At 46.8% G+C, this 25,746-nt stretch overlaps 2 protein-coding genes across 4 annotated transcripts in view; both read right to left on the bottom strand.

The window, feature by feature from the left end:
• The window catches only part of DGKD (diacylglycerol kinase delta), a 55,440-nt gene extending 48,738 nt beyond the window's left edge, over positions 1-6,702 (bottom strand). For 2 of the 3 annotated variants that reach the window (XM_042885384.1, XM_042885387.1), the window contains exons 1-2: positions 6,594-6,633; positions 5,917-5,971 (exon numbers count right to left, since the gene is read on the bottom strand). In XM_042885384.1, the coding sequence (XP_042741318.1) occupies positions 5,917-5,961 (45 nt within the window). In that variant the 5' untranslated portion in view covers positions 5,962-5,971; positions 6,594-6,633. Of the gene's footprint in view, positions 1-5,916; positions 5,972-6,593 lie in introns of all 3 variants that reach the window. The other variant, XM_042885383.1, reaches the window with a different exon arrangement.
• Positions 6,703-7,622: 920 nt separating this feature from the next.
• Positions 7,623-22,132, bottom strand: SAG (S-antigen visual arrestin). Its single transcript, XM_042885390.1, is given in 15 exon segments — positions 7,623-8,630; positions 9,275-9,284; positions 15,144-15,208; positions 15,373-15,396; positions 16,213-16,290; positions 16,575-16,712; positions 17,604-17,676; positions 18,824-18,908; positions 19,235-19,370; positions 19,565-19,632; positions 20,570-20,629; positions 21,354-21,547; positions 21,825-21,869; positions 21,957-22,066; positions 22,068-22,132. Coding segments are annotated over 15 exon segments (1,248 nt in total). The 3' UTR covers positions 7,623-8,533.
• Positions 22,133-25,746: the final 3,614 nt, after the last annotated feature.

Raw genomic sequence — 25,746 nt, 5'->3', positions numbered from 1 at the left:
GGGACACAAAGATCTGTAGCACAGCACAAGCACTAAAAGGGTGCTCAGTCCTGCTTGTCAATTCTGCATTAAAGGCACCGGATCTTGCACAAGTGAAAAGTGTACTACCACTTCTTATGCAAAGGACAAGATAGTAGGTACACTCATTGCAACAAAAACACTTCAGAAAAAGGGGAAGAAAAAAAAAGAAAATCAGAGGTCAGGCACAAGGACCAAATGAAAAAACAGAAGTGAGGGCTGGGAGCCTGTTGTGCAGTGACAGAAGCCACGCTCATGTTGATGAGGGGCTGCCTGGGTCCCCAGCACACACCACTCAGTACCTCTGTGCTTTAGTAACCTGCGTGCTATTCACTGGGAAGCCCCATGCCAGGCTGCAGCACAGACCTCAGCACAACCATGCAGGAGCAGGAGATGGCCCATCCCTGGAGGTGATGCTGACCGGCGCTGGCACCAGAAACGTAGCATGATTCTTGGGATCACGAGTGAAAAACAGGAGCCTGTAATCAGGCAGGCTGCAGTTAGAACCAGCATGGCACTGGCAAACAAAAGGCTCAAACACCTCGTTCTTCACCAGTTAGCTCTGCAGCTGGTGGACACGGAACAGTCTTTGAAGCAGCTCCTTTCAATGCCACGTTCCAGCTGCTGCTACTGTGAACAGTTCTCCTCTGTAAGCGCTCCAATCCATCAGCAGAGATAACCACAGCAAGGAAAAGCAACAGGTTTAAAAGTTACCTGAAAACTTTGGAACAGGATACAATTTTAAGGGGTACTGATTAAACATGACCTTCATACACTGAAGGACGAATATAAAAAATACGCTGCTAGCTTTTTTTGCCCTCTTAAATGACACATACAGAACTACATCCCTCCCCACGTTGCCATCCCGTCCTTCTCACCCTGCAGGCTGGAGAGGAAGGAAAAGGCAGCAGAAAGGACAGGTATGGGAAGTGCAGGGTGTGAGAAAGCAAAAGCCTTACCTGGAGGACGAGGACCAAATCCCAGCAGGGGGAAGCATTGGAGCAGCCCCCACGTGCCCACAGCAGGGCAGTGCTGGCAGAGCAGGGCCAGACTCTGCACCTTCCATTCCAACTGGACTTCCAGGAGGACTGCACTGCTAAGAGCAGAGAGCAGCTCTTGGCCCCCAGCCACTTCATTAATACTTAGGGTATCACAGGATTTATTTTCATCTCATCTGTAACAACTGTCGCTATCAGATTTTCCATATTTATGTATTAAACAACCTATGCTTTTAAGTTTTTTTTCCCTCATCCATCCAACATAGCTTTTAAAGGATACTCCAAAGTTTTCCATTTGTTTTTCCACTTTCCCTGTTTTAACGTCCTGCAGATACCTTCGACCATGCCAAGACATCACAATGAGCACCAGCAACAACAGGGGAGAGGGGTGCAGCCCTGGGAACACCGCTTTAACTCTGAGCTGAGCAGAAGAGAAGGCTCTGGCACGCATTCCAAGAAGGCTGATTTTTAATAAAAGCTCAGAATAGATCTTTCTCATTTCTCTCGAGGGCCAGCGGTGTGCGTCAGGGTGCAGAGCTGCCCCACTGCCTTTCCTGTAAGGTGCATGCACCCACTCTGTGTGGGGGAAACGGAGATGGTGCCACCACTCCCCATCAGAACGTGACATGGCTGAACTGATCGGAACTCACGAGACTCAAATACAATGTGCCTGATGCAAATATTACGCAGCCAAGATGGTGTTCCCTTTTTATTAAAAAAAAAAAGAAAAAAGAAAAAAAAAAGCAAACCACAACATGAAAATAGTTAGCAGATGTAAAGCTCGTCCAGCTGCAACGAAAAGAGAAGATTTCCCCCAAAACCAAAAGGCCTGTTGGCACACTAGCCAATCACCAGCACAGTCAGGCAGGTCCCCCTGCGTGCACTGCTGTTGCAGGCGGGCAGCACAGCCACAGCATGTGGGTGCATGGAGCTCACACTGAGCCTGCAGGGCCACCTCCTCCATCAGGAGACAGCTGCAGCCGTTCTTAGCACAAGCAGAACCACATAGGGACAAAGTGGTGTTAAACCGAGACAGGGGAGGCTTAGGTCGGATATTAGGAGGAAGTTTTTCAGCCAGAGGGTGGCGAGGCACTGGAACAGGTTGCCCAAGGAGGCTGTGGATGCCCCATCCCTGCAGGCATTCAAGGCCAGGCTGGATGTGGCTCTGGGCAGCCTGGGCTGCTGGTTGGCGACCTGCACACAGCAGGGGTTGGGACTGGATGAGCACTGTGCTCCTTTGCAACCCAGGCCATTCTGTGATTCTATGAAAGTCAAAATCCTTGCAATAAAAAATACTTTATTTTGTCTCTTATTTTGTTTGAAGGAACAGCCACAAGCCTCACAGCATGGCTTGTGCAATGCAGCCTCATTGGTAAATCTATGTTCTCAAAACACGCAAGGGTTTTATGTGAGCCCTTTAGTTCCTGGAACCTGAGCTATAGTTAGAAGGAGAAAAGCTACAAGCGCGTGTGGTTTTGTGCTTTGTTTTGTTTTTAGAAAGGAAGTAACAGCTGTTGATTTCACATGGCATCCAAAAATCTCCAGCAGCGAGGCAAACTGACAGTGCAGCAATGGCAGTGTGGCGCTGGGAGGTTTCCCAAGCAATGGAGCCCAAAGAGCATGCAAAGCGTAGCACAGATGAAGGGGCACAGGCATTCTTACAGCAGTGTACCATCTCAAATCCCACCCTTCTCAGCACCCAGGGGAGGAAGCAGCCTGCTGGTGGTGTTAGCCTGAGGACATCTGTACCCTCGCACCTGTGCCACGGACAGAAGGTGAATTAAGCCATAAATCCCCGAAAACACCCTCCTCATTTGTGGCACATCTCTTTCACACTGTCACTCCAGTGAAATGCATCATTTCTTATCATAACACTGATTTCAGTGCTTCTGCAGAACCAGCAAATGGCTCTGTTTCCCAATTCATTTCATCTGAGCAAATCTTTTAATATTTGCCCTCCAGAAATAAGAACAACACTTCTTCACCTAGAAGGAGGACGTTACTATCCATGAGGCCACTCACGGAGAAAAAAAGTGAGCTTCCTTCAGGTGCTCACGCGCCTGCTGTGTCTGAGAGCACAGCTCAGCCTGCACACCAAGGTGGGGAAACACTTTGTCCCCCCCACTGCATTTTGTTGCCCACACATCAGAGCTGCTCAGCAGAGAGCCCCGGCACAGAGATCCATCCACACAACAGCCAGTGTGGCACAGAGATTGGAGCCCCAGCAGAGCAGGCACAGTGAGCACAGCTCCGCTCATTTATCCTGCTTTTCAGTGTAAATGAACCTGATGTCTCTGCTACCAGAGCACGACAGCTTCCAAGGGCCAAGTGAGCCTGGAGAGCTGCTCGCTGTTTGCGACTCTGTTGAAATATATACTGCAAACTTGCCTTAAAAAGATCAAGGTACTGATAAATGGTTATAAACCCTAAAAAAAATTATGGAAAAGTTCCTCATAAAAGCAAACAGAAGTCAGACTGATAGTCTAAACAAAAGCTCCTCCTGATGCCACCCAAGGACGCCACTGAAATCCTGTCTGGTAAACAAACCGAAACCTTGCATGCCCAAATCACACCACGCCGATGAATGAGAAAAAAGACCTATCCATCCTTCCTCTGCTTGCTGAGCTTCATAATGTGAGGCTCACAATGAAAGATCAAGTGCTAAAGGAGGAAGGGCACGGCGCTGCCGGACCTGCAGAGCGCAGCGCTCCCCATTCACAGCCACACCTCCCAGGGCCACTGCTGCCCACGGTGCTCCATCTCCTTGCTAGCTCACCACCAAGACCACGCAATCCCTGGGCTGGCTGATCCCCCAGCAATGCTTGCAAGCAGGGATTTGGGGCTTTTGATGCCACAGGTAGCACCCTTCCCTGTTTTATTTCGCCTCCTCCCACCACAGGAGGCTCTTCAGCTGCCCAGCAGCTCCTTCAGCTCCAGCAGGCCATGCCTGGCGCCGAGAGAGGGGCTGGAACACCACAATGCTGGTACAAGTCTGACAGGTCTCAAAATGGCTGATGAAGCACTCTGTGCTGCCTGCTTCTTCGGCAGCCAGCGCAATGGCAGTCACCCTGTGAGCTACACCTTATCATACCAGCGTTCTTTTCCGTCTCCAGAATAATCACGACGAGGCTGATAACGCACTTCCCATCTTCTCCTCTTCCTCTAAAATTCTTTCTAGCTAAAAATAAAGCAGCTCATTAAGCACAGCACCTGACTTTGAACGCTGAGCTTCCTGCTCCTGCCCCACACTTCACCAGGGCCAGAGCACTCAGCCCCCAGACACCAGCCAGGAGCTGCCCCATTCTCTGCTCAGCACTCACTGCACCTCTACACCCACACGGTTTGCTGTATTGCTGCACCAACATATTTCAGTAGAACACACCTAGGCTCTCAAACAAGTTCAGCAAAGTGCTACGGTCCTGTCAGCAAGCAGCTGTATTGTACACTTTTTCTTGAGAAAGCAGAGGACAAGACCAAAGGAAGCACGATCAGACTGCTTGCAACCAACCCTGACAAGTAAACTCAGAGCAACTCATGGCTACAGCAGGTTTCACGCCTCAGTTCTGATAACAGTAAACTTTTATTGTGATTTAACTGCATGCACAGGCATGGTCTTCAGCTAGCTGCAGCAGATGTGTTTAGATGCAACTCACACCCTCCGGGCACAGTAAAAGCCTGCCCGCAGCTCCTGCTGTCACTGACAGACCTGTCCAACAGCTCCTGCAGCTCACAGTAGTCAGTGGACAAATTAAAAATGAGGTCTGCCATTAAAAAGGAAGAGACGTCCTCAAGGTCTCATCAGAGCAATGAGTACCCAAGAAGTTGTCTTTGCTCCCTGCCCTTAGGGCAAGGAAAAGCTCCACATGCAGCAGAGCACAGAAAAGGCACTTATGACGTAAAAAGCCATCAACAAGCATCAGAACAAATCCATCCCTGGTATCATAGTACCTGGGCTAACTTAGAAAATGTGACACTGTTTAGTGGAAGGTCTGCAGATTAACACGAGGGAAGTTTAACAGCTGTAGATAATATCTGTTTATAATCCTTGTTCTTAGCATGTTTACGTTCACGTAGTTCAAGTGGCTGATTTAGGCTCTTTCCAGCCATGCTGACGCAGGAAGTGACGTAAAACAGGGCAATGATTAAGTAAGAAGATGGGGATGTGCTCTTCTTTATTAAAACAAAAGTAAAATCCAGTGCATCTTTTGCCATAGCATCTTTAACAGCCTGCCAGAAGCACGAGTTCCTGCTCTGAGAAAGCCCCAGACACCACACTGGTCAGTAAGGGGCACAAGGTAGATGGGCATCCTTCCTCCCTGCTGGCATGGGACACCTGCCCCAGGTGGTAAATGCCAATATGTGTTTTAAATTAGAGCAAACCAGCCAGCAGAAAAAAAATCCCTACGAATATACCTCAGACACTGCATCACATGGAGATATTCACTCTCCTTTGCTACAGATGCAAGATAAACATCAGGAGCAGCAAGCAGCCTCCTGCACCCACACAGCTCCAGCTCCAGAGCAGACAGTAACTAACCTGGTGTTTGTAAACACAAATGCATCCATGAAATCCAAGGGTTACACAGGGATTCAACAGCTACAAAGAGGAATCATGCAGCTACAGTAAAAATAGTACAGACCAGGGCAACTCCCTGTGGGTGGTTCCCAGCCTAAGACTGGAGGAAAACTTCACATCTTCTTTTATGTTAACAATGCAGAGAAACTACAACTACTGTTCCTCCCAGAGAGCAAAATACTGTCAGCGCCCCTAAAAAGGGCAGAACTGTTCCAGAACGGGCTGCAGAGGGATAAAGCCTTACAGGGCTAAGGAGAGCGGACAAGGCTGCTCCCCGACCAGGGAGGTGATGCGAGGCAGAAAAAGCTGGGAAGTGAGACAAACCTGCCATGAGACCAGCACTCGTCCAGCCAGGAGGTGAAGCAGCATCACTACACGGCTACAGAAAGGAACGAGAGTAGAGCACAAGATGGGGAAAGACAAAGATGAGAACGTGCAGGGGGAGGCACGCCACGAGCGCAGGGGACAGCATAGGGGCTGCACCTTCCTTCAGAGCACACAGCTGTGGGTACGGGACAACTCACAGAAAGCCAGCGGGGCCAGAAGGGGCAGAAAGCGTAACGGAGGAAGGCGCGGGCTCTGTGCTGGGCTACTGAGGGGCAACCGGGGGTCATAAGGGCACCCGCAGGAACACCTCAGGGTGATCCATCCCTCAGGGGATCGACGGGCGCTCGGAGGACGCCGCAGGGAGGGCTCGGGGAGGCCGCGGTGAGAGCGGGGAAGGGCGGCCGCCGGGGTCCGCGAGGGCCGGGCTGCGGAGGTCCTACTCGGAGCCGTGACGGGCGGCGGGGCGGCCGAGGCGGCGTCCGGGTCCTCGGGGCGGCGCGGGGCGGTCGGCGGGTCCCCGAGGGGCGGGCCGGGGGCACGCGGCTAAGGGAGGGGGGAGGACCGGGAGTAAAGGGAGGGGGGGGCGGCGGCGCTGAAGAGACGCGGAGGCGGCGCCGGCCACAGCGCTGCGGGAGCCCGAGGCCCTGCCCGCGGCCCCCGCCCGCCGCACGCACCTTCTGGCGGATCTGCCCGGACGTGGAGACTTTGCGGATGAGTTTCTGCGGCGAGCCCGGCTCCTGCTCCGGCTCGCTGTCCGACGACTCGTCCGCTGCGGCGCTGGCGGCGGCGGCGACCGCCCCGGCCTGGGGCTGCATGGCACCCGCCGCCGCCATGCTGCACCGTGCGGGGCGGCGCGGCCGCAGCCCACCCCCCCCACCGCCCGCCTCCCTCCTCCTGCAGCGCCCCCTGGCGGACATGAGGGAAAGCGCTGAGGAGACGCCCCCAGCAGGGCTCCTCCGCCTCTCCCTGTGGTGCAGTTTTGAGAGCGCGGGAAGAGCAGGTGCTCCGCGGCCGGGAGTCACCGCAAAATTAATAATGCGAATAGCAGAGCGTTGGTGAGAAAGGCCTTTGGCTTACTCTAACCCTCCCCTCACAACCAAAGCTGCGCTCAGCTAAATGTGCTGCTAGGTACACCTGAGAACGGCTGCAGCGATGCTTCAGCAGCTGAGGGCACGAAGCAAGGCACGAAGCAAGCAGCTCGCCTCCTGTGGTCTCAGCCCAGGCGAGACAGCTGTGACAAGCACTGCCAGGTGGAGCTGTGGACTCAGCTGCCCTCAGATGCCTTCAGCATCTTAAACAAGCCCCGTTTGCAGAGCATCATTCAGCAAAGCAGGTTCAGCATTGCTGATTCAACAGCAACTTGCTTCCTGCAGGCTTTCAGCGGTGTCCTGTGCCCTCTGGGAGGAAATGGGCATCTCCAAAATGTGTTTTTTCCTCTAAGAAGTGACCACTGCTGTTAGGATCGAAGTGGAAAGCTCTTGAATTCATTTCTTGTTGCTAGGTTCAGAAACGTATGTTTATAATAATAAATGTAGGCCCAGCCTTCGGACTTCCCAGGAGAATTTTAATCCAGAAACAGTGAAAAACAGAGCAAAAATGGGAAAAGGGTAACAGCAGTCCTTTTACATGCAAAACGTAACTAGCTGATGCAACTCATTTCACTCAGAGCCTGTGTGAGACCCAGAAAAGGACCTCGTGCATTTGCATGGATAACGAGAACATGCAGATCAACAAGGGAGATCAATGTTTGCAGACTATGTTCTCATTTCTTAGAGTATAAGCTGATCTCTGGCAGAGCAATGGGGATTCTAAGGGCAGTTTGCCCCATGGTTTCCTCCTTAATTTCATTGCACATTCTTTTGAAGCACTGCCGCATAAAGAAAACTAGATTAGAGAACTAGACTAGCAGTTCTCTGGTTAGCATTGCACATAGGGAGCTATGTTAAGGAATTCATGCACAGAGCACGTTTTTCTGTTCCTTAATAATGTGGCTGTTAAGTATAGAGCTAGAAAGCTAATGCAACATCTCAGCAATACAACTGCTGTGAAAGAGGACTTGCAAGACATTGAGTGGTAGAGAGGGAGGATGTAAGCCATACACAGGATCAGTGCAAGCACTGAAGATATTAACTAGATGAGTTGGATAAAGCAGAAATGCAAAAGCAAACAAAAGGAAACGAAACCAATTTCGTATAGCCCACTGAGGATCTTTAAGTCAAAGGCAGCAAGCCAGCCATTCAAACTAGGACTCAGTTCACTAGTGAAAAAGATGCAGAGAAAAGACACAGAGACCCCAGCTGAGCACAGGCAGGCTGCACAAGCCCTCATTTAAGCTCTCATCAATGGTAAAAGTAACCAACCACCTGAACAGGTAGCTCTGAAGCAGATGGTGCAGCCTTCCTGACCTCCTCTGGTAGGTACAGTAAGCAGCAGGTATGGAGTTCGCTATGTTCTTATGAAGTGGAAAATTTTAATAAGTAAGAGAAATTTATGATTTTACGTCTACTGATTGCTGACAGCACATGCACCAAGAACACAGTTTACTCGAAACCTAGCTCCTAAATTAATCATTGGTGCCAGGCTACATAGCTTCTCCATCAGCTCGTGCTCTTTATCACTCATCAGTTGAGGAAACATTCTTGTTTTCTTCTTCATCACCCGTGTCTTTTAGCTGTTGACGAGCAAACTCCTCAAATACCATCTCTGCATCACTGAAAGGGAAGAAGCACAGGTCTTTCTAAATGGGGTCAGCCATTTTTTATACCAGCAGACTGAAAAGCAACAAATTGGAAGAAGAGACGCCTGGAGGAATCTCTGGTGATACTTCTTTTGTCTTCAAAGGGATTTGTATCACATCCCCCCAGACACTGTCTTCATTGGTGCTGTTCTAGATAGCATGAAAAGGAATTGACTGAACAAGTCAGGACACAAACTGAGGAGGTTTTCATCTCCAAAGAATCACGCTCTTTCCAGCTAAATATCTACATATGAGCTAGCTGAATAGTTTGCAGCCTGAAAGGGTCTTTGTACTGAGATCAAATGTGAAACCTTTCATCCTTCTGCACTTAAAATACAGGCATGTGGTTGAACACATTGAGTTCCTGAAACTACAGAGCATCAGCTGACCATCTCTTTCTCTCCAACTGTTAGGCAAAATATGATCTCAAACTACTTTCACATGGTCAGTCCTTACTGCTCAACTGATAGTGGCAGTTTGTCAAGCCGCAGCAGCTTACTCACTTTTTTAAGTTCATGCTCTGTGAACGCTGTGGATTTTCCTCCTCTTCTGAGGAGCTTTCAGAGAGGCAATGTGCAGCAGCAGCTAGAATGTGAAATACTGTTCAAAGAAACTTACCCATCCTTCCCTGCAGTCATCAGCATGCAGTAAGGGAGGAAAAGAGATACACCAACAGTTAGAACAGTGGATGCTAAGAATAGCAAAACTTTGTAAAGCATCAGGATTTGCAGCAATACAAGAATTCCAACAGTCTGAACACGTGTGCATGCACCTGCCGAAGCAAAACCTGATCTCTCTCAAATGTGATTTAAGTAGTCAGCTGATGAGGAGGTGTTCTCATTCAGTACACACACAGAGGTACTGAAATGAGAACAAAAAAAGGCAGCCTCTCAGCAGACAGAGGCAATACTCCTGATTTCATCCCTGCCTAAATATAAACCTTTGGTGCTTGTGTTCCTTTGATAGGATCTTTGCTGACTACGCAGCAGTGACAGCAGCATTGCAGCTTGCTAGCAGGATTCCTTGGAAGGTGCATTCAGCACAGCCTAAAGTAAGCAAAACAGATTATACTGCAGGGAAAAGGTGGGAAAATGGATTGTTTTGCTCTTACATTCACTTTATCAGGTAACCATTGCACCACTCGCTTATTTCTCATGAATTTAAGTGAGAGAGCACAGTGCTGTAAAGCCAGCGTTCTACAGGAGTCATCAGGGATTGGTAATGTTTCAGTGACTGGATGACCTGGGGAATTCCCACCCACAACAAACACTGAAATCAAGGGCAACAAGCTGTGGTTAGCACTGCTGGAAAAGTCAGTTTTAAACTGTGCCAAGTAGGGCACTGTAGCCAAAATGCCTCAAATGATGGGTCACGTAAAGGCTCCCCTGGTGTATGCTCATGGTGTGGAAGGACAGCTTCCTCTGCTCACAAAGGCCAGGATGAAATCTGGACAGCCTCAGGGCAATCATACTTGACTGAAATGGATTTAAAATGAAATATTTAGAAGTTGCAAACTTCCTTTAAAGTTTCCAACACCAAAGCATCATTTTATTTTCCTCCAATTTTTATTCTTTAAATAGTCTGTTCTCTTTCCCCTCTCCAAAGTACACTCATTACTATGGGAACAGTGACATCAGAGATGTGGGCAAAGCGAGCGATCTTCACCAATGTGGTTTGAAGCTGATTCTACAGAATGGCTTGAGGGGGGGGGGGGGGGGGGGGGGAAGAGGAATTTTTGGGCTTAGGCATTTATTTTGTTGTCTGATACTTACCTAATCAATACACAGATATTGTAAGAGCATGGCAATGCTTGCATAACTTTGGTGTAAGACTACATTCAAATACGTGCATCTTTCAATGCATTTTATCTTCAGGCTGCTACATTACATCCCACTGTAGGGCTGTAATGCCTACATCAGCACCCTAACAGGAGTCAGGCCCTCCCCTCGTTGCTACCTTGCTGTCCTGTGGCTTATTTAGCATTATAACACTGAAAGAGTCACAGGACCCTAAACATAAGGAAAAAGCCAACCTATTTCCAACTGGCATCCCTGTAATTGTTTTGAGGGTTAGGATGGGAGGGGGCTGTGTTTGAGGACAGATGAGGCTCCAGAACATCACCATGCTCTCTGCAGAGGGTTTTCTATAAGCTCTTATTATGCAGCCACAGAAATGAGTCCATGTAATTAAAGTTGTGACATATGGTAATTTTCATTATAAGCTTGCTTTTAACTTCGTGATGGAAAAAAAAAAAAGAAAGAAGAAGCTGTGTAACATTCTAAGGCATGCAAACCCTTTTGAAAATTCACTAATTCCTGCAAGTTACAATATCAATACGGGGTGAGCATAGGGTTAAAGTTACACAATATTTATGGGCTTCTTGAAAGCAGTCCTTTCGTGCAAGCTTAACAAGGGAGCAGATAAATGACCATTTGTTGAATACTAGCCAAAATAAAGGTCAGTGTCCAAGACATAGGCCCATGAAATGTAAAACATCAGGACAAGAGCAGGAAAACCCCAGAGCAAAGAACTCACACTGAGCACAGCCTTGTGAAAGTCCCAGCAGGAGCTTCTGGGCGGGCTGCTGACTGGGAAAGGCCTTGGAAGCACCAAGAGACACAGCCCAGTTGGATTCTGTCTTTAAAAGAAACTGCTCTCTATCCATTTTTGTCAATGGGTGGAAAAGACCGACTGCCAGCCGATGGGACAGGAGCTGCCTTGCCTAAAAATAACCACCTGGGAACCACATGGATCCAAAAACAGTTGCAAAACCAGCACACATGAAACGCTGGGCCAATGAGAAGTCCAAGACAAGGACGCCATAAATAGACATGGAAAAAGAAAGGCAGCAAGCAGTTCCATTTCTGTTTCTTCCAGGTGCGAAAAAGCGAGCAAACAGCAGTGGCCATGCTATCTGACAGAGCTGCTTTTTACTGAGGGATGAGTGCTCATACAGACAGATAAAAAAAGGTCAAATAATATGCTGTGAAAGCACAGAGCAGCTAATCCACTGTCCACATTTGGCCCCAAAATTGAGTCATGTTCTCCAGAAGTTTACCTTATATAACACTGGGGATCTCCACACTCACAGAATGGCCTGGGTTGCAAAGGAGCACAGTGCTCATCCAGTCCCAACCCCCTGCTGTGTGCAGGTCACCAACCAGCAGCCCAGGCTGCCCAGAGCCACATCCAGCCTGGCCTTGAATGCCTGCAGGGATGGGGCATCCACAGCCTCCTTGGGCAACCTGTTCCAGTACCTCACCACCCTCTGGCTGAAAAACTTCCTCCTAATATCCAACCTAAACCTCCCCTGCCTCAGTTTAAAACCGTTCCCCCTTGTCCTACCCCTGTCCACCCTCATAAACAGTCAGCTCTGCATGATTAAATGCACTGATGCTACATGTTTCATTTAATTTTGCTGTAAGTCACTTTAGCTAGAGAAGGGAAAAGATATTACCCCTCTGCAGGGAATAAGTCATTGTATGTGACATTTTTAATCCACTTTAGCTTCAACTCTCTAAACTGCTTCGACTTTTCCTTTCTCCCAGCTGCATCTTAAGATGAAGTGACAACTCAACGGAGAAGGGAGGTACAACAAACTGGTTGCTACTGACTCATCAGTAAAAACAAAGGGGAATGGGTAAAGGAGTGATCTCAAAATCCCCTGCGCATGTACCTTTTTCTACACTCATTGCAGAAGCTGCTAAACAAGCCAACAAATTAAAATTATACCTTATGGGACCCTGTTAAGGTACTCTAAATACTGTTTGTTGAAGCTCCATCTCTGCAATTAAGACTTGATTTGCTTGATTATAAATTCAATGTTATTTCACTTTAGTTTATGAACCGAAGCAGTAGAAATAAAAACTGCATCTCTGAAGTCTGAATGGTCCTTCCAGCAGTGAGATAAAGGCAGAGAACGTGGAAAGCCAGAAAGAGTTTCATTTTACCAGCTTCATTTGGAAGCTGTTTTATTCCCTGTAATGAGCTCAGACACTGCGCTCCAGCACAGTTGCCAGATCAGCTATGCAGGCTCCTGAGGGATTTTCTTCCGTGTTAGTTTCCTTGTTCAAATAGAAAGCACTTTTTTCCTCCCTCCCTTCTTGTAGGCCTTTCCCATGGATAGCTCTTGAAACTTCACTTTTTTCCTCCCCTAAAATCAAAAGAAACCTACAGCTTCCACCTGCACAAAAAGCGCGACGCATAGCTGTCTCCTGACAGCTCCCAGATGACTTCGATGTCACAAACAATATGTGGGCTGCATCTTTGGGGAAAGGATGTGTTGGGGGAAGTGATCTGAGAAATACTGCAGTTCTCTATTTCCCTTGTAAAGTCTTCTGCCCACATTCTTTTGAGCGTGCTACGCAACAGAGCATATCAGCCATCTTTTTAAATGATCTTAAAACGGAGAACTGACTGACTTCCATTCTTCTTCATCCTAGCCTACAAATGCTTCTGCCAAAATTATCAGCCCAAAGCACAGGAAATAAAAAGGGAGTTGTGGCATTCACACCAAACACGGTGTGACGTCCAAAAAACCCCCTCACACCATTCTGCAAATATACGCAGAATTCATTACCGTTCCCTGAGCCTTTGGATGGTCCTCATTTGAGGTTGTTAAGCTTCTCTCTGGATCCACAAAAGCTCAGTTTTGCAGCCCTGGGGTCCAGCAGCACCTCTGCCATGTGAGGCTCACTGCAGACACCAGATGGCCCTCACCAACCACCTTTCCTAGGCAACCATTTCAGAGGCAGGGGGATTCCTGCAGGAAAGTCTAGGGGAAATACGTCAGGATGTGCAAGCGGAACAGAAGGGAAGACCCTTGGCAAAGCTGCTCTCCTACAGAGAGTCACAATTTGAGACCATGATCAAGCGTGCAGCAATGTCAGCAGGTTGCTAGCAGATCTCTGCAGGCATGCAGCATGGAAGGGAAACCCACCACATGGGCACAGCATTTGCCTCACAGCAACTTCTCCAAGGCGGTCCACACTTATCAGTCCTACAGACCAACCCTGAGCATCCAATTTCCCATCTCACAGCCTGCAACCTGCATGCATCTGAGGAGTGCCTGTGCTCCTTCCTGGTGATGATGCTGCTGCCTTCCATGTGGCCACAGCAGAAAGGCAGTGAGGAGGGGGACAACCGTTGTGGTTCATCCCGAAGGCACTTCCTGGACTCACTGTGCTGCTAATGGCAATGCAACATGCACCAAAGACTTCTCATATGAGCACATGCTCACAGCAGAGGTTTTCTTGGGGGGAAAATGAGTTTTCATTTGTGCATGAGTGCAATGAAGGAGTTAAGAAGCCCTCCTTCAGCCACTCGGGTATGTCCATTGCTAGAAAACACTGATTCCTAACCAGAGACCTGAGGATCACCAGTTTTTCCTCTCACTGCTTGTGTCTAAGTCCCCCAACAATATAAAATGCTATAATTCAGTTGGAATAGGGGGATAACTCCTGCCATAAACTCCTTTCATAGACTCCTCCATAATCTAGTGGTCATGTTCTGAGATACTGCAACTTGAGGTAAGTTTCAGCCCAAAGAAAAAAATAAAGAAATCACAGTGCAGAAGCAGCCATGGGTTTCTGCTTGAAGCCCACATGACTGCATCCAAAGACAAAGAGCAGGACAGGCTGACTCATCTAGAAAAATCCCCATGCTGGAAGGCACGCATAATGTTTTGTGTTCATTAGCTGCTCCAGATGCTGTATAGGAAATCCTGATTCAGTGCACCTTGCAGTTTCTGTGTGATCACCACTAGGAAACAGATACAGTCAGGGACTGTAGAAGTGGGAAGAGAAAACACGCTTAAGACAATCTGAACTTTTTCCATCCAATCATCAGACTTTATATACCCAGGGAAAGCTAGTTCTTTACACTGGCCTATGATTTACACAAGTATCCAAGACAGCATGCTGGTTAACCTTCAGGATGTTTCTCACACTTCTATTTTCTGACCCAATTCTGAAGAGACCACTCCTCTCATATTCCTGTACACAAAAATGAACGTCAAGACCACACCACAAACACCATGGGCAATGTTACAGGTGCACAATAGGGATTTTGTAAAACCACAAATGGCTTTGTCACCTCTTAAACTTTGCTTAAAAGATTTTTTTGTTTTGTTTTGGTACATTTTAGGTGTTTTTTGTGACCTTATTTGCTGCATTGTAATCTGGCTAGAAATTGTTGACAGCTGCCCTCAGGATCCAGTGCTGATGAAATTTAACTGTGCTCCCTCAAGTCCCTGTGCTTTCAGTTGTGATTCTACAGATGAAAGAAACGAAACATGACCCAGCTCTGCTTTTTCTTCCATCTCAGCATCCCTTCTCCCTGTTCCCTTGTGCCTTGAGGTTCACACAGATGCACGTGGTAGTCCCCTAGAGGCTAAATCACTGCAAGCCTTGCAGTAGTAATAATTCATGTGGGACAAATACAACAACAGCAATAAAAAAAAAGAAGGCAAAAATGAGGTATAACTGACCTGCTGGGTTCTTTTCCTCAGGTTTGGGGTGCATGAGACGAAATGGCAGCTCTGTGCTCACCTCACTATGGGCGAGAGAGAGAATGCATCAGATCCACAGCCCCCAGCTGTGCCTGGTTCCATGCTCCTCTCACCTCAGGCCAGCCAGAATTCCAGCTTCTCCTATTCCTTCAGCTTTTTTCTAATGAGCAACCATGGCTACACGGTCTAAAATGAAGATGGCACTTACCTGGAGGTGATGTCTCCCAGCAGGCTACAGAAAGAAACAGAATAAAACACACTTATGTTTAGTGCCTTCCCGTTTGGATGTTCCAGCAGTAACTTTTTAGTTGTGGACCATCAAAATCACCTTCCTACAGATCATAACATCATAACGCACTTGTTTTTAATTTTCATTTTTTAAAGTTTTTGAACTTCTGACCAAGTGTTAGCATGGCTCCTTTGCTGAGGGCCTGAGTACCAGGACAAGGGCAATCCAGAGGGACCACAGAAAGCAGTGGTCGTTTTATCACTCTTTATGCATATCACTAGCATATACTCATTTTTCTATTAGGAAGAAGGATGAATGAATAAATACAAATGTAAACAGTGACTATCAGCACTAATTATGCTTGCCCTCGTTTGCACTGTATGCTGGGAACCATCTCATGCTGATACCACCAGCATCTCGCAGAAAGTTGGCTCAGTACAGAACCTTTTCTGTCTTTGTGATTCTCAGAACGATGTCTGGGAGAACAATACCAACACAAAAATTCAAGCAAAGTTTCACTTAAGCTCTCACAAAATCAAAATCATAACTTTGAAATGAAATTGGAATGTAAACCACAGGTTTATACAACCACCTCTGCTCATACGGTCAAATTCTTATTGCAACAGTGGGAGGTATAACAACACCTCAGGCTCAAGAAATCTTGTTTGGAGAGGCTAATGCACAATTCTGATGAAGTTTATGCCTGTTCTACGATATGTGCCCTTTCTTTTATGGTGGACTGTCCCACCTTCTCCGGAATATCAGTGAAATACACACTTCACTCTTAATTCTAAGCAGGTGCAGCAAGAAGTCTCTTACCCTGAAACAGTGAGCTTCACTCTGACCTTGTAGGAAACCAGAATCCCCATCACTGTCTTGTCTATTCCATCCTTAACACTATCAGAGAAAACAAAGTGGTGTTTTAGGTGGTACAGCAACAGAGCAACAACTTATGGCAGGAAAAAAGCAACTAGATGAACACCCCATTGTCCTAAAACAGAGCCTCAAGGACAGCTAATACCCCTTTCCATCCCTATTACCATTTAGCCTGAATGACTACGACAGGGTAAGATGCGCAGTGCAGATGCACCCATCAAGACAGATACAACCATCTGATAGGTCAGATCTTGTCCTCTTCTTTACACCCTCCAACAGTTGAGACCCTTTAAAGCTCTGCTCACATGGTGCTAGAAGCCAAGTTGGTATCCTCATCCTTTAGCTTGCCATCCAGGGCTATTTCCCGGGTCTGCCGGTTGTTTGCCAGCAAGGGCAAAACTGTCAGTGTTGTTGTCAGGCTGCTGTTTGGCTGCACCTTTTCCCTGGAAACAAGAAGCAGGTGAAAGTAGGAAAACAATACACTCTGATTTGCCTCACAGACCCAACTAGGATAACCTCAGAACGGATCTCAAAGCCATCCACAAGGAGTACGATTTATCTGTCCAGACTTAAAAGTCTACAACGTGGATGTGTGTGCCTGGACCAGTCAGAAAAAAGTCCTTTGTAATCAGCAGAGGGAAACAAGCATTTGCAGAAAATGATCTGTTTCACATTAAGGCAGGTATCCAAAAGTTGGTCCAACCATGCCACAGACCTCTGTACCTTGATGAAATGAATCCCAGTTCAGAAGATCAGTACTCAAAGGATGACCTGCTGCTAAACAGCAGAGCAAAACCCAGAAAAGTATCAAGTGTCTGGGTGGATCCAGTCCTCCTCACAAAGCAGAGCCCAATGGCAAATGCACTGCATGGCATAAGAGCAGGAGGTTCTCCGCACCACCACACTATGGAGCCAAGGGTTTGGGGAAGGTTCTGATCTCATCAGAGAAAGTGTTATGAAAAAGATTGACCCCAAACTAGAGCATCCAGCGCTCCCAGGCACACAGGAGCAGCTTTTAGAAAAGCAGTGCAGATCCTTTCAAAGATTTCAAGCAGTGGGGAGCAATGCACCCTTGTTAAGTGTTTCTTGTAAGTAATTACACTTCAAACAAAGCAGCTTTTCTGTAGCCTCCCCTGTTCTCTGAAAAAAGGAGCAAGGTACCCACTGGTACAAAAAGGGGAGACCAGCTGCACCCAGAGCATGGCTGGCATCAAGGCTGTAACAGCAAGCAACTGCCATGCTGCAGCCAGGAATACCTCCCCTACCAGAGGAGAAGAGTCATTAAGAGGTGTGAAGGTGCATAGCAAGGATGGATAAGCAGAGTGTTCACTCACGGTGCTTCCTCAGCAGCTACCACTTTCGTGTAGAAGTCACTGGAGTACAGAACCACGTTGGCAACCTGCTCCACTGAAGTGAGAAAGGGAAAGAGGGACTATCAGTTGTGCACAGGCATCAGAAACAACACAGCTGCTCCACAGTCTCAGGAGTGGAAAATGTGAGGATGACAGCAGGAAAACCCGAATATTTAGAGCCTGAAGGGAGCACCAGGTCAGGCTGCCTGATCACAGACTTTGCCACCTTGTGTTGTTAGTCTCTGTCTTCCCTGAAACACAAATCCAGCTTTGATTTGGAGGTGACAGAAAGCATCAATAGCCCATGGTATCCCTTGGGAGCCTGCTCTTCTATTACAAAGATCTCCTTCTCTAAACATGCTTGCTTTCACCTCTCATGTACAAGAGGTGCTAGTTACATCATCATCAAGCAGACTGGATACCAAACTGCAGCCACGCTCCTCTGACAGCATTCTCCAAACAAACACCAGAAAGTGTATGGTAATTGTGATTCAAACAGTGATGAGAGAACCTGAAATAAGGTCTTTTTAAGCTAGACTGAAGAACGTCAGGTTAAAAAATATTGGGAGTAACTAGATAGTGCATGCAAGATATGCACCGAATTGGCTTTCTCTGCTGTGGAGTTTTATGAAACCTTCAGCAACTTTGTTCTTTCCCTGCTTTCTCTGCTCTTTCTCATCCTTTGTCTCAGTCTGCCTTCCACAGGCCCAAGCAGTACAGCGCTTGTGGGATGAAAGCATGCAGTGCTACAAATAAAACACAGGCAGTACTGAACCTCAGGAGGAATTACACCATCGCTGACAGAGTGGCTGTTTCTCGCCGTGCAGGGCATTTCTGACAGAGTGAAGCCCACCACCTGGACATGTTCCCTGGTAGCTGAGCATCATGCTGACAGAAGCCCTTTGCACCCTGCCCAAGAGGCAGATTTCCCCCAAATCTGCCTTGCCTGCCACAATGCCAGCCCTTTCCTATGTAGACACGACATACGGGGGCTTGAAATTAAGCCAGGCAAGTAACCATGAGTCAGGAAAAAAGGCTTGAAGCAGCAAACAAACATCAACAGACAGGGAGGAGGGAGAAATTCCTGATGCGCTCCATACTGCCTGCTTAGGCAGTGCACAAGCACTAAATTCTGGCTCTTTCAGCCCTCCCACCATGGTGTTCTTGTCCTACGAGAATCCAAGCAGTGGTAAAAAACATACCCTGGACTTTGATCTTCTTCACTGTTTTCTCTGTGCTGTTGGTGACCATGACAGTGACTGGAATGGGCTCACCATGGTAGTACACCTAGGGGAAAAGCGATGCTCAGAAACCCAGTCAAAAGGCTTCTCCCAGGCCATAAACCATTCCAGTCCCAACAGAGGCCAGATAAAGCAAGGTGGCCCCTCCCCATGATCAATCCTGCCTCCGATGCCCTCCTTGGCCTCAAATGACTCTGATAACGGTGTCCCACCCTCCTCTAGCAGAAGCTATTGCCAAAAACACCTTAGAAGTGTGCAGGACAAGTCTGGATCAGCTGAGACAGAGTTTGGTAACACACAAAACAGCTGTTTGGGTAACAGAATGCTTTTTGGTATTGAAGTACAATGATGTCCCAGGGGCAAACTCCTCACCTCTTTACTGAGGCAAGCTTTCAGATGCAATGGCTTGTTGGACATGAAGAACTGCCACGTGGTCTCTGCACAAGGTTGGGGTCCTGGTTCTTCTGGAGCAAACTGCACTTTACGGATCAACAGCCGTGCGGAGTTCCTGGGAAGCAGCAGAAGATACCAGGATGGTACCTTGTGTTTGGCTGAGGCAGGAGTTCTGCACTCACACATGCTTAAACTTAAGAAGCCCACTGACAAGTGGAACAAAGGTGAATGAGCAACCACGCTCATTGTAATTCCTCCCTTCTTTATAAGGGCACAGTTGAAGACATACAGAAATACGTGCGCTGTTACCTCTTGTGAATTCTCTCTTCCAAATTCTCTGTTGAAAAAGCTTTCACCTCGAAGTCCACCCCACAGCTCTGCCAGAGAGAGAGGGCAGCTGTGAAACAAGCCACACCTGCAGACGTTCAAGCATCTTTCTGTATCCTAGAAACTGGCAGATTCCTGCCAACTGCAAATCCTTCTGGCCTATGACCATCGTAACAGAGATTCCCACCACCTGGTGTCTCAGCATCCCCCTGTTCCATGCTACAGGCTTAGCTCCCAGCCTTTGACAGATGACATCCCTTCTAAAATGATACGAGAGCAGAGTTGTAGAGGTCACAGCACACTGCAGGAGGCACCACCAGCAGGCCTGCAAAGTTCTCCAGTCCACCTTGGGTTTCTGAAACAGCTTCGTAATGCCAATACCTGACTCACAGTCAAGCTCCCCTCTTCCCAGCGTCTAAGGACTGGGAGAGATGAGGCCAAGCAGACCTTTGCTTTAACAGGTTTATATTGCTATGCCTGGCTTTAGACCTAGCCTAGCTGTTCAGAGAAGCATCCTGTGAAGTACAGGAGGACTACTTTAAACAGTACCAAACCTAGCAGAACATCTCACTGTTTGGTGATATATCCTCCAGAGTTTGTTTGTTTTTTTTTATATACACATACAAAACAGACCTTCTCTGCATTTGTTTTAACTCAGAAGCAGGTCTAACACCTGTTAGTTACACCCATCAGTGAAATTTCAGGCACTCAGCCTCCCCTCTCTCATGTGACTGATAGCTAACACAAGCTTGCTAGGATCACTTTGCATGTCCAACCCACAAATCATGCAGTACCCTTAAGGAAATGACAAGCACTGCAGATTTAGCACAGCCTTGCAGCTATTGGACTAGATTTTTTTTTTTCTTATTTTGAGGAATTGAATTCCAGCTCCATGATGCGTGCTGCAGCTGAGTTTCCAGCCAGGTTCCTGACGTTTGTGGCACAACACAGTAAACTCCATGATAAGCACCAGTGTACCAGTCTCACCTTATCAACGTCACGAGGTGAAGGCTGCAAACAGACTGAACAAGGCAGGTAATCTGGGAACTGTAGGAACAAAAAGAAAAAGAACCCAGAGCAACATTATGCAGATTTCTGTGATATTTTAATTAACTCAATGATCACAAAGGGTACAAGGTAGCCCTGAAGACAACAGGTCACTTCCATACAGCAACCCTTTGAAGTTCCAACTCAGAGAGAAGCTGGATCTTATGCTCACCGTACATGAACAAAGTCTTTTAGGAAGAAAGGGAGTTTAGAATGCTAACAACAGAAAAATGCAGCAGTGCAAACACAGACAAAAAGTAAGAAGAGACCCAGAAAAGAAGAGACCCATAGAGATTCTGGGCTTATAATCAAACACTAGAGCACCAGAGACACGCATCAGGAGCTGGGATATCTGGCTCCCACCCAGGATTACCAACATGGCTCACAGTAGTGCAAATCACTGTTCACATGGGCTTGAAGGTTGAGCAAGGCATCTGTTCTGGAAGCACAGCTAAGGCTATCAAACCAGCCAGCCTCCAGGCAGCGACCATTTGCTCCTGGTCTGCACAGGGCCAGCAGCTTCTCCAACTGGAAAGGCTGCAGAGCATCCTGGAGATGGAGCACTAGCACTCCATCAGTGAATCCAGCATCCAATCTGGGATCACTGGATTGTACCTGAGACGTCAGTAACACCCAGCAGGCACCCACCCACTGAGCAGAACCAAAGAGGCGTACCTGTAATGACAGACGAGAAGAAGGTCAGGGGCTCTTAAGAGATACTCACTGTAAAGAAAAAGGGGTAAGCATTTTTCCCCAGCTTCTTTAGCAGAGATTCCTGCAAGTGGGAGAGAGACTCTGGCTTGTTTTCAGGTGGGTACACCTGGACCCTAGAGAAGAACAGGTCTCTCCGGAAGGTGAGGCCGATCACATCAATGTCCTCCTGGCCATACCGGAAAGCACAGGTCAGAGACACGTACACTGCAAGGAAACACAGGCAGGTAAGGCATGCAGCAGGCTGACACAGCCAGGTGATGTAAAATCCTGCACCGGTCATGGAAACTCATCTCAACACTGTTGTATAACCCAGTTGGTATTCATATTTTAAGTCTTTATGCACATTGCTTTGAGTAAGAAGTCCTTTCATTGAGGAGTTACATTTGTACCCCAGAAGCAATGTAAAAAATAATTCTATCTCAGTATCTCACTTGAAAAGAGGACGAGCAAACTAAAACCTGCATTGCATAAAACCTCAAACCTTTTTTCCCCTTGATCATTGTAGGATCCACCAACACAACACCATCTGAAAGAAAGGAAAATTAAAAAGATTACTGGAGGATAATCAGGCTTAGGAGAGCAGAAAGGACAGCTTGTACACTTGTGGACTTACCTACAGGTTCCACACTCCCCATGTTGTCAATGAAGTCACGCTTTCCCAGGTAGATGGTCAGCTGTAGGGAAAAGATGACCACAGTTGCACTACAAAGTGTTGTGTGCTTGCGGATGGGAGAATACAGTCTGGAGCTGTAAATTCCATAGAGAACGGAGCAATTCCATTTTCAGCATGTTCTTTTTTTCTCCTCACCAAACAATTCACACAGGCTCTAAGAAGTCTCCCACATCAGAAGAGAGGACTGACGTGGAACAGCTCCAAGAAGTAAAACACAAATGCTCACAGATGGGACAGAACTACAGATTTAAATATTTCTGATGGTATCAGATTCGCTATCAAACAGTGAATCGGCTTTGTTTCAAACATTGACCAGCAGGGCTACAACCTGGACGAATGAGAGGGGAGTTGCCTTTTATACAAGACTGCAACAAGCTCTCCCGTATGAGCTTTGTTTACATTGTCTGCTCACACTTTGCACTAAATATGGATCGTGGTCCTTAAGAAACATGAAAGGGGACAGGAAAGAGGTTTGTATCAAGTCTTCATCTCGACTCTGAGTGAAACTCATAGAATCATAAGGTTGGAAAGGACCTACAGGATCATCCAGTCCATCACACCTACCTATACCTGTTATTATGGTACTTACGGCTTTGTCACGGGTGCTTTTCTTGAAGATAACTTGTTTTGGAGAGGAATCAGCATTCTTCCCTGTCTTCTGAGATTCGGGGCAGCTCATGACCGATGGGCAGGTAGGTAACTGTGGGTGAATGAACCTTTTCTCCCTCAAAGGTTCCTGGGAGAAATGTCAGAGGTGAGGGGTGAAAAAGATAAAAGGGTGAGGTAAAAACATAGGTACAACAGTTGGGTAAAACATTCTACTCCTATGGTATAGTTTACCAATCTGACTCTTCCAGTGGATACTCAAGTTCAGTACAAAGGTGGGTTCCTTACAAAGAAAAAAAAACAGAAACACACAACTATTTAAAAACAGCTCTTCAGAAACATTACAGAAAACCGAGGACTTGTTTTTCAGTCATTCGAAACATCATTTGGCCAGTAAAAAAATTCCAGAGGTGAAGGGATAGTTTGGCCTTTACAGAGAGATTTGTAGAGAGACTTTCTGTGGAGTACACGAGTAGAGATGAAGGTAATCTGATCAGCACAGGTACTTCAGTTTTCAAAAGGTTCACCAAGATTTGTCACCAGAGGCTCTACATTGCCATGAGTCAAGAAGGCAGGTCAATCTCAGTCAATAACTAAATAAGGTATAGGAAATAAACAATACAGTTTCTGGGAATTGTGGTTACTTTCAGGTTTGGGATTTATTTTTCACCATTGCAAGTATACACTAGAGCTTTTTCATCTGTCCTGGGACATCTGCCATGGAACACAGCCTTGGTTGTCCTGGAACATCTGCCACTGAACTTAGGGTGAATGCAAAGAAGCCTAGATAAGGAGTAAAGAGGCTGCCCATAGGTAGAAAACTACCCTGGGATCATCAAAGAAAAAAGCTGTCTGTGCTAAGTTGGAGGAGTGCTTCACAAAGAAGAGTGGATAGGTGCTGAAACACCATGGCAGTAAGTGCAAAACATCACACATGAGGAAAACACAACCGCTGTCTGATACGCACAGTTATAGTTGCTACCACGTAGGAAGAAGGTCTTGATGTAAGCAGGGAATTTATGTTCTTGATTCATTTCCTTGTAACAGAGCATGTGATTGATGCTATTTTAGAAACCCTGATGCATCCACATCTTGGAGCCAGCATGCTTTTAGTTTAAGATCCAGAATGGTGATACTCAGCACAAGGTGCAATGGGCACAATTTGGAACACAGGAAGTTCCATAAGAATGTGAGAAAACTCCTTTACAGTGAGGCTAGAAGCTCTGGCACAGGCTGCCCAGAGAGATGGTGGAGTCTTCTTCTCTGGAGATGCTCAAAACCCACCTGGATGCTTTCCTGTGCAAACTGTTTCAGCAGGGAGTTGAGCAAGATGGTCTCCAGTCCAACCCCTGTGATTCTGTGAGTAATGAGTCAGACCCAACCCAAAACGAGATCTCAACTCTACCACTGTATTTTTCTAAATCAGAACTGAACCGCTACTTCCAGAGCATCAGTGTATTTGAAACATGAAGGACCTAAAGAATATAATGGTCCAACTACCTGGCCCAGAAAGACAGTAAATGTAACCATAGGTAGGGAATAGCCTGGCTCCAAAACACAGACAGATGAAGTAAGATTCTTTCAGAGAAGGAAAAAATAAAGGCGTGGGGGAAAGGGCTACAAGGACCAAAAGGGCACAAGAGATGTCCAAAAAGAGATGTCCAGAAAACAAGTGGTAAAGAATGGAGAGATTATTTTTCACTCTGTCATAAGTAAAAAAGTGGCAGCATTGAATTAAGTGAATAAACAGCAAGTTCAAAATAAAATGTAGCGTTTACTCATAAAAGGTACAGTAGAGAAGACTGCACATCACCAATTTTAATAGATTTATGGGATTAGAAACGTCCCCAGGAAAAAGGGCTTTGGCAGCTGTTGGGCAGGATGATCCAGGTGCTGAGGAGCAGCAGCAGGAAAGCACGATGCTACACATTCATACACGTCTCCTTTCTGGATGCTCAGTCAGAATATATTTGGTCTGATTGTACATTACTGCTTCCAGCTTGTCTCCATTTTGTATTTCTACTTGCTTTCCCATTTTAAAACCGTTTCGGGAGAAGAAAGTTCCTACAACCTATTTGCACACACTACAGTAGAAAGAGGAAATCCTTTCCTTAGGAAACTTGAGAAAATTGTAAGGGAGAGGTTAAAGACAGACACACGGTTAAGAATTTCTATTTCATGGAATACAAACAGGTTTTCCAAGACCAGAAGAGTAGCTGTGGTTGAGCAGTCGCCTTATTCCCACTGCAGACCATAAGGAGAAACCGGCAAATAACGTTAAATACCTTGCTGTGTTCCGAAGGGCACGGGAGCCACCACAGGGCAAAGACATGAACTCCTAAGAAGCAGAAAGATGAATTTTCCGTGCAGTCACGTCCTGTGTGTCTTCCCATCAACCTGAGAATCACTGACCTCTTAGCAAGGAAGGAAGACAATTTGTAGAGGATTTTAAAGCGCGTCTCTGGTTGCGTCCATCCAGGATTTCAAGAATTAATCCCCCTCCAAGAGCAAATATTGCACCTGGGCTAAGATTCAACCGGAAAGCGGTTAAGTCAGCAAGAAAAGCATTACCTAAGGAAAACCAGGTCCTCAATGAACAGGTCTACAATGTCATCCTCACATGCTTTACAAAGGCAACAGACTTACACAGAACAGGATGGTTACTAAAGGAGCTTTATTCTAAAGCTCTTCTTCTCTCTTCTCCTTCGTAGGGTTTCAAGCATCCAGCCTGATAAGAAGCTAAACATAGAAGAGCTGTTTATGAAAAAGAGAGTTTACAAAGCAAGTCTCTACAAACAGATGCCATTATAAAGGACTGCCAGACATTCTGAGCAATGTATTAATCACAGTCACTGAGCTTTTTATGCGTTGTTGCTCCACCAATACCTCGCTGGCTTGCTCTTCAGAAGCAACACGTTGTTAGCTAGTGCACCTCCCATCCTCAATGCACTTACAAAAAGAGTGAAGCACAACATTGAAGGAAACACTTCAACAGAGATTTAATCCATTTAGCTTTACTGTTTGTGACTGTCCCAAGAATAGCATTCTTCTCCCCACAACATTGTAAATAACATCAAGACCAACAGTGTGTAACCTGTGTAAGCAGCAGTAGCTTTCCTCTGGG

This window comes from Lagopus leucura, unplaced genomic scaffold (genome assembly GCF_019238085.1).
Source record: "Lagopus leucura isolate 7727_CA_CO unplaced genomic scaffold, USGS_WTPT01 Super-Scaffold_100049, whole genome shotgun sequence".
Classification (NCBI taxonomy): domain Eukaryota; kingdom Metazoa; phylum Chordata; class Aves; order Galliformes; family Phasianidae; genus Lagopus; species Lagopus leucura.
Note: the sequence above shows the minus strand (reverse complement) of the source record. Positions and strands in the feature narration are given on the sequence as shown.